The 9,108-nt window shown below is 42.6% G+C and overlaps 1 protein-coding gene across 1 annotated transcript in view; it reads right to left on the bottom strand.

Moving 5' to 3' along the window:
- FASN (fatty acid synthase) overlaps positions 1–8,876 on the bottom strand; it is a 39,304-nt gene extending 30,428 nt beyond the window's left edge. Inside the window, exons 1-8 of the mRNA XM_086473855.1 lie at positions 8,750–8,876; positions 7,774–7,926; positions 6,290–6,463; positions 5,233–5,433; positions 4,671–4,793; positions 3,823–3,938; positions 3,436–3,570; positions 240–699 (exon numbers count right to left, since the gene is read on the bottom strand). Coding sequence (XP_086329981.1) covers positions 240–699; positions 3,436–3,570; positions 3,823–3,938; positions 4,671–4,793; positions 5,233–5,433; positions 6,290–6,463; positions 7,774–7,926; positions 8,750–8,876 — 1,489 coding nt within the window. The remainder of the gene's footprint in view (positions 1–239; positions 700–3,435; positions 3,571–3,822; positions 3,939–4,670; positions 4,794–5,232; positions 5,434–6,289; positions 6,464–7,773; positions 7,927–8,749) is intronic.
- Positions 8,877–9,108: the final 232 nt, after the last annotated feature.

Consider the following 9,108-nt stretch of genomic DNA (forward strand, 5'->3'; position numbering starts at 1 on the left):
CATTTCTGACAGCCTCTAAATTAGGCACAGCTTTTTATTTTTGTAGACTTTGCTATTATCAGAAGATAGAAAAGTCAGGATTAGATAAGACACAGGAAACATGAGTCTCCTAGACATATCACAGAGCTGCAAGATATTTCCTCATGCTAGGAAAACAACATTAGAGCATAGAATCCCATTGCTTAAGCCCCAGATGTACAGAGGAATGCAGAAGCCCAGCCCCACTGCTGCACACCTACCTGAGCAGATGTACCAGAGTGGTCTACCAGATGCTTGAACCTGCTGGACCTCTTTTATGTCACTCTCAGCACCAACTAGTGTGTAGCCCCTGTAGGGCATGGAAGACACAGGAACTGCAGAGATATCACTGAGCAGGCTTACAAAGGGGCTGCATCCTCCATGCTTTCTGCTCTCTTGTATTAGTATTTCCACAGCTTCCTGGGTTCTGCCACATATTTGAACCAGTCTTGGCGTGTTACAAGTCTCCAGAGGCTGGTGTTTGTTCTTATTTGGCCTCAGAATGACATGAGCATTAGCACCTCCAAAGCCAAAAGAGTTGATGCTGACAAGGCCACCTTTCACTGGTGTTGGTTTACAAACTACCTCCAAAGAGCCATCTTTTAAGGCAGGAATATCTGGATTTGGGGTAGTGAAATGAAGATTTGGAGCCCACAGCCCATGTTCCAGAGAGAGAATGACCTGGAAGGAAAAAAAAAAAAGTGTTCTGTGCTCCACATTTCCTTGTAACAAACATTCTTTTGTTGTTATTCTTTTACTGTAAATGACCATGTAGCATCGACTAAAGCAGCAATTTATGTTCGGATTCAGAGAATAGCGTTAGTGACATTACTGAGGTAGTACCTACTTCACCTAGGCAAATTTTAAGCCCATGCAGGAAGTCAGCAGTGAAGGTGAGGGTGGTAGCTTTAAGTTTAGCTTCCAGACCCTTTCTAACCGGAAAGCCATGCAACCCTGCTGGAAAAGCAGCCTGACTACTAAGAATATCACATCTTCTTCCTCCCCTTTCAGATCCTGTCCCTTCCATCACACTCCATCTCTCCCTAGTCACACACCACCACACATGCTCTTCCTTATCACAATGAATGCTTCTATTTCTGCCTTTGCTGCAAAAGAATCAAGCTGAAGCACTAGTAAAGGAGTTTGCTTGCTGCTTTGCACCCATTTCCTGTCTTCTTGATTCAAAAATAGCAGGAATAGCAGACTGGTCAGAACAGCCAGAGCAAAACAGAAGTACAGAAACATTGTGGGAGTTAGAATAGGTGTGCCAAAAAAGCAAGAGCTCCTTTCTCTCAGTAGCATCTCTACAAACAGCCCACAACACCAAGCCCATACTCCTCTGTGGCACAAGTCCAGCAAATCACAGACTACAACGTCAGTTGCAAACACTCTGTGCTCTGTATGTTTGGCAGCTCCTTCATCACCACAAAATGGTCAGAGAAACATACTGGTTTGGGAACTGTCGCTGCAAGTTGATCATCAGACATGGCAGCCCACCTGGGAGAACAACCAGCACAAATGCATGACTCCAACTCCAGTCAGCATGCTTACAGTTGCAGTCTACGTATTTATTTTCATGCACACTGTCCTACACCTACAATACTATGCACCATGAACTTGCTGTGGCTTTACACAACATACATGCTTGTACTTTTAAGTCTGCCACAGTTTCTACAGAAGTTTGAGAGTACAGTACAGTTAGTGTACACCAGAGCCAACAAGAAGCTTTGTCTTTGCTGCAAGTAATTAGACAGGCTGAGTAGTTCAGAGGTGCAGACGAGTTTTCCCTCCCTTACCAGAATTTAACTAAAGTGGCCTTGACCAGCCCTAGTTTCTTTCCTACCTATCTACATAATTTTTTATCCAATTCTGAAGACAGATACTTTCAAGATTGAATTTTCCTAACTGACATGTTACATATAAGAGCATTTTATGGAATTCCAAAAGAAAACATTTATGGAAACTGCAGATGGCAAACCAGTTACTGTTTAAGAGACATGGGGCTTAGACAGTTTCTGGCTTGACCTCAAGGATGCCTGAGCTGCCATTCTGATTAACTTCCAAATCTTAAAATATCAAGTGCTGCCCAACTTTCAAAGAATCAAGAACAGAGATAGAGCTTCCAATACCCTTACAAACCCTCAGGTGCTTTCAAGATGCCAGATTTGGAACACAACTTAATAAAAGCATAGCAAAAAGATATTCTAGCAGGCATGATGGGCGCCATGGGCTCTTGCCTGCAGCTGCAAGTTCAAATACAAAGTTAAGTAAGAAAACTGGCAAAAAAAAAAGTGAGAAAACAGTGCCAGAGAAGTCTTCAGAAAGAAATTGTGGCCCTTGTCTTTGCAGTTCTGCATCCTTTAAGAAACAGACAGGGAAACAGATCAAAGTTATGATCCTGTCCTGACATATGACAGCAGAACTGCACTTAAAGTGTTTGTAATGTACACCACAGCATAGATGGAGAGGCTTATTTTACAACTCAGTTACCATTCCTTCTATGAAGGAGTCAAAGACAGAGGTGCTAAAAAAAGTAAACTTTCCCCTAGAGAGACTGATACTGCTGTCCCCATGATTTATTTGCAGATGAGGCTATTCATAGCAAGCTGTATGTACTCAGGTGACAATAACTACTTTAAAGTAGAGTGACGGTGTACGTGACTTCAGTTTGCATGGCTCTAAGGCTATCAGTAATAGGCTTACAACCAAGTGCAAACATTAGCTAGCTCTCTGCTAAGCAGTTTAGCAGCAAGAACCAATAGATGACTGTCTGCCTACAGCAGTAGTTAGCAGGCCAGTTGCTAAGACAACCAGTTATTCAAGCTGGTAGCCTCATCCAAAGATCTCATCTGCTTTTATGCCAACATAAGAGAGTAGAGGAAGAGATGATATATCCCTGACAAACAGCCAGAAGGATCAGATACTGTTTTGGCACTGAAAGCCCACACTGCCTTCTTTGGTCATTGCCAACTACTCCAAACATTTAAATCCCTCTACTTGTACACCCATCAAACCCAAATGACTTACAGCAGAGTTCTGTTGGAAAGTCCAGTATAAGGACAATCAATAAAGTCATCCCAAAGCCTTTATTCTGAGCAGAGTTATGCTCTTGTATTTCAGTAGGAAGGGGAAACTAAAGCATGCGTGCGTGCATGTGCACACTTGTGTGTGCACACAGCAGAGGGCCACCTGGGCATTCGTGTCCAGCTCGCAGAATATCCGCCTGAGCTTTTCAAAGTATTTGCAGCTGAAGCAAGAAGTAGATAATTAACAAGAATCACCCGAGGAGTTCTCATTACCACTTAGCATGCTATCCTGGATCAATACAAGTTTTCCTTAACACAAACAAACATTGAGAAAACCCCACACCGTTGTGTTGCCCCCCTGCCCAGTTTTCCTCCTCAAGCCACCTGTTACCTTGGCCAACGCAGCAAGCCCAGAGGCAGGCTCTGGATGGCCCATGTTTGACTTGGTTGATCCAATCAACAGTGGCGCTCTCTCACATTGACAGAAGACATTTACAATGCCATTTACTTCCTGCGGATCTCCAACCTAATAGGAAGAGAATCAGACTGACTATTAGCAGGCACTTCCAAAACACACCACAAAACAAATCTGAAACATTAAAAAGTTTCAGCAAAATCCAACAGTAGTGAAGCAGTACATATTCTAGTAACTGGTAGATGGGAAAAATACAGTTCATTCTGGAAAAACAAAGAATAATTTGATGGAAAAGCATAGTAAGTTATGCAAGGGAAGAAAATAAGGAAGGAAATATTCCAAACCCAAAGGAGCCCTACTGACCTTGGTGCCTGTCCCATGAGCTTCAACATACTCCACTTCTCCAGGATTGATACCACATTCTCTGTACAAAGAGCTGACCAACTCCTGCTGCATCTCTCCAGATGGGAATGTCACACCTAGGACCAAAGTTGCCATCAATTCCTCTCTCCTGTCCTGTTCCTATTTTAGCACCCTTTCAAATCTTGGGGCTACTAGGTCCAAAAAAGCCAGAGACTTTTTCAGGACTTACATCAATGTCCTTAGCACCAAACATAAGCAGCCTGTCAAGCACTTTGTAAGGAGAGCAGAGGAACCAGAAGTGGACCTAAAGCAACAAGTTAGACTAGCATGGAAAGATACCTACAATACTATGCACTATGAACTTGCTGTGGCTTTATACAGCGTACATACTTGTACTTTTAAGTCTGCCACAGTTTCTATAGAAGTTTGAGAGTAGGTTAACAGAATACTAGGAGATGTCTATATGAAGCAGAACACGTGAAACTTGATGTCTCCATAACTGGAGAGTGGGAGAATGGGATAGCAGTAGCGAAAGAGCCTTGCAGTCATAACATCACCTACATTTCTACCATCAGTGCAGAAGTTACTGTAGAGATGTCCTGAGGAAGGCTAAACTAGCAACAGGACATTCCTGTTACTTTGTACAGTAGAAACTACCACTTGCCTCCTTCAACTTCTTTATAAAACAGGATCCTGAACTTTGTCTTACCAGAACAGAAAAAGAAAAACCCCAACAATAAAAAAACCTTCACACATCTAAAGAACCCCAAACCAGCCCGTTTTTGATGACAAAGACTCTAGACTGAACAGTTGTGTAGTATGTCACTTTTCAGAGGCTCAAGGCCTACCTTGCTCCTTAAAGCCATCGGTGTTACTTCCAGCATTGACTATTGTGGCATAAATCCTCTTAGCCATAGATCTCTTGGTCAAGAGAACGACAACAACAGCTTCAGACCGACAATATCCATTTCCTAAGAGCAGAGAGAGAACGAGTCACGAGTTCCACTCTGCTTTGAAAAAAAGTTGCAAAACACCATGCAGTAAGGTTCTCCCATTCCTGAGCTACCTCTTGGAACAGACTGCTTTGAGGGTATGACACATCTGTTTCTTTAAAAAAAAATCCTAGAAAGGCTTGGTGCTTATCACAAATTATGACAGAAAGTTTCCATCAAGAGGCAGCTATTTCCTCTCCCCAGCAGCTGAGGAATGAACCATACAGCTCCTTCCCCAAAGTTAGTTTTCCAGGTTCAATAGAGCATGCAACACAGATCAGGACCAGGATATTCCAAACAGTCTATCTAGGAACAACTAAGGGGCCAGCTCTTTGCTGTATTACAAGAGTATCTGGCCACAGACTCCACCACAAGTTCCTCTCATACAACACGACAATCTTTTGTATTACTGCCTTACCTGAAATATCAAAAGCCTTGCAGGCACCATCAGGACTAAGCATACCCAGTTTCATGAACTGCACAGAAGTGTTGGGTTTCAACAAAATGTTGACCCCTCCTACTAGGGCTGCACTGCACTGCCCATGACGAATTGCCTTATAAGCATTTTCCAGAGCGATGAGACTAGAGGAGCAGGCTGTGTCAATAGTTATGCTTGGTCCTTAGGGAACAAAGGGAAAACAAACAAAAAAAAGCTGTTTTTTACTGTTTATTTCCTAGTGTTGCTCTCCAAAGACCACAGGATGGGATTATAACATATGAAAAAAAAAATTGCTTCAGAATATAACAGGTAAACCTGATACAATGGAAACAAGAATTAGCACCTCTGCTCACCAGGTAACAAGGTATGAGAAAGGTGGGAAAAAAATTGCAAACAGCTTGGCTTTAACAGTATTTTCTAAAATTCCACCTACCCCCATCAGAAAGAGATATTATAGCTTCACAAGCAGGTCTCACCTATTTCCCTGTTCTTAACAATAAAAATCCCTCTCCCTTCCTGGTGCCACCCTTGCCATTTCCTCTGCTCTCTGCTGCTTTTCAGAGCAATTCCCATCCCTCCACTCTCTTCAATGCCACACATGGTCCAAGTCATGTCTGTCTTCAATCACATCATTTTGTTAGCTCTCCCACTTCTTACACTTTGCTCAAAAATAGCCAACTGTTCAGCCCGTTTGTCTCTGGGCTAGCTGACTTCTATAGCGTGATACTAAACAGCAGTCTAAAGGCCAGAAAGGACCTAGGCCTTTTTATGAAGGTCTCCTGATAGCATTATCTGCCAGATGACTGCCAGATATGCCCATCAGCAGCAACTCAGTTACAAAGCTTTATAATGAGTCTTATCACACAGCTACATTTTCTGCTTCTCACACGCCTTCTTATAATAGTTGCATGCTACCTTCTCATCCCAAAAAGGGGTCTACGTCGTCATATCCACCCCCCTCCTCTACAGAAACTGTGGTACAGTCACGCTCAAATTGCAATTGCTGATCAGCATCGACAGGTTTGGGGGCACTTACCTGTTAAGTCATAAAAGTAGGAAATCCTATTGGCAAGCATAGCACGCTGGCAGCCAGTCATACTGTATCCCAAAAGCTCTTCTGGATCTTGGCTAAGGGCTTCAGCAGCTTCTGACCCACTGGCACCAATCCATACACCTGTGTCTGTGCCACGGAGGGTGGCTGGACTAATACCTATGGGGATATCGGAAGGCAGATTACAGTAGACAAACTTACAACAAGGGGCAAACTGGGGAGATACCAGGTTCACTGGCACCAGTTCAGGAAATACTACTTGCTGTCCCTTTCTGGCAGGCCTGCAGCATTGTTCCCTTACCTATAGTTACCTTTTATCTGTTTCAGTTGCAGACCTTACAAGTCTTACTGCAGAGTCCATCAGAACTTTGGTATTAGCTTTTGGCCAGAACATACTCTTCTGCTTTTCAGCTTAGCTGAGCATTGCTAGAGTACTATGTAAAAAAAAAAAAGTGTACGGACTACAAAAATGACAGAAATGCTGATCAGATAAGCTAACAGCTGACTTCCAGTGCCGGGAAAAGGAGCAGACTGAAGGGGAGGAAAAAAAAAAGCAAAAAAAAAAAGCAGTGCTTGGAATGTCACGTGAGCATACAAATATCTATCTCTAGCCATACACAAAGCCCAGATCTGGAGTACAAGACAGAAAGGAAAATTCTAAGCACAAAAGCCAACAACCAGAACAACCAACAACTCTACTCTAAAAAACTGCATAGCAAGCTCAACTCGCAGCAATCTCTGCTCTTTCTTCTCTGTGCTTCAGGAGTCCTGGAGACAAGCAGAACATTCAAGCCCCTAGACTGAGGCTTGGCAGCAGAGGAGCAAGTGTTAATTTTAGTCAGTCAGTTCTAGCAAGGTGGTTCCAACTTTTTCTCCCATGTGCTTATGCTTAGACATGAAACCAATTAACATGAAGAAAACTTTTTTGCTCTGTGGGTAACTAACTCAAAAGCTTAAGACACTGGCAATGATGGAGGAGAGGCTCCTGTTTCTGAAAGTACACTTCATGGGCCAACCTTCTATAGAAACATATCAAACGCCACAAATTTCTCATATACCCATCCAACAGACAGGAATGTATCAGGCCATCTGCCTTTCTTTTAGGCCATGGATGAGAGTTCTCCAAGTCCCCTTCCTTTTGCACTACAAATATGCTTTTAACAAAGGGATCTATTACGGAATATTAGGGTAAAGCAGAACACACAAAAGCTCTAGAACTGTTGACTGTTTGTGTCATACTGGTTGTAGCATATGATGCAAGTAGGTATTCGCTGGCAGTCAGCATAGACTTCCTAGTTTGAGTTCTAGAGAAAACAGCTTTGTTCTAATCCCCATACCAGTTCTTCAGTCTCCTCCCTAGTGTGATGGCTTTCTCTTGTTAGAAATCTCATCACACAGCTGCATGTCTGCACCTGCTGCACAGAGACAATACAGCACAATTCTCCCTCTTCGGTTATTCAACTGCTTACCTCCATCCAAAATAGCTTCATAAGACACTTCCAACAGCAAGCGAAGCTGAGGATCCATTGTATGAGCTTGTTTGGGGTGAACCCCAAAAAAGGATGCATCAAATTTGCTTATGTCCTTGAGCTTTCCATTTCTCTTGGGCAGTCCATAAATTCCTGAGAAGAAAAATTCAGAGTCACATCACAGAATGTATCAGTTTTGAAGCGGCTACCAGCTGAAACAAAGTACAGAATGACCACAGCCAATTCTCAATTACACATGAAACCTCACTTCCCTGTTGATCACCTAGAGTGCTCCATGAATATCTACTTACCCACCTCTCAATCTCATTTCAAATGAGAACACCACATTAATGAAAGCAATTATCACTTTTAATACTCTTCCAGATATGACAGCAAAAGACATCTATCTAGTCTAAGCATTTTTGCTTTGGCAAATGGCAAATTGTACCAAGCACATAAACAGAGTCCAAATCAGTGGCTCCAGACAATCACCAGTTAGAAGAAAAACAAAAGCTACTTTTCACTTCTGCAAATCACTAGCTTGAATTGGATAGACACATGCAAAACACTTCAGAAAGACAATCAGACAGAAAAGAACATTGTAAAAAGCCATAAATCACAGGACCAGAGTCCCCATGCTACTTCTGAACCCAGAAAAATGTCAGTCTTCTTACTGCCACAGCTATCAACAGCAGGTACAGGATTCACGTTGCTTAGCTGCTCTGCCAGTGTTCTTTTATTTGGAAGTAAGCTACGCATTATTTATAAGCTACTACTGCATGGGACGTGATTATAAAAGATCTTGCACGAGACCTTCATAAAAGCGTTCTGTTCCTGAATTTTCAATGATATACCACAAGCGAATTCAGAAGCTCTGGCAGGGTTTCACATCATATAAATCCTTCCCTTTCATAGGATAATTCCTCTAAAACACTCAGAACTCAGGACTCCGGAAGGAGAGACAATAAAAGCTCACCTGGTTTCCACCTCCGATCATCCTCTGTGACCATATCAACTCCATTAAGCAGATTCTCCCAAAACTCTTGCAAGTTCTCCGATTCTGGCAGCTTTCCTGCTATGCCTGCAATCACCACATCCTCCATCTCTTAACTTCTCCCTGTTGCAGAGATACACAAAGCAGTAAGACTAGTAAGATTTCACACAGAGAAGGAGAGTATATATGCCTCTTGTCTTCCCAACATGTTGTGACAAACAAGCATATTTGCAGGAGAAACACCCACACAGGAACAGCCCATGGAGTCTCTTTACTAAAAAGAAAACAAAAAGACATCCTAACTAATCAAATGGCCAAATGGACCATAAGATCCATGGGGT

This window comes from Leptosomus discolor, chromosome 15 (genome assembly GCF_034619465.1).
Source record: "Leptosomus discolor isolate bLepDis1 chromosome 15, bLepDis1.hap2, whole genome shotgun sequence".
NCBI classification, from domain to species: Eukaryota; Metazoa; Chordata; class Aves; order Leptosomiformes; family Leptosomidae; genus Leptosomus; species Leptosomus discolor.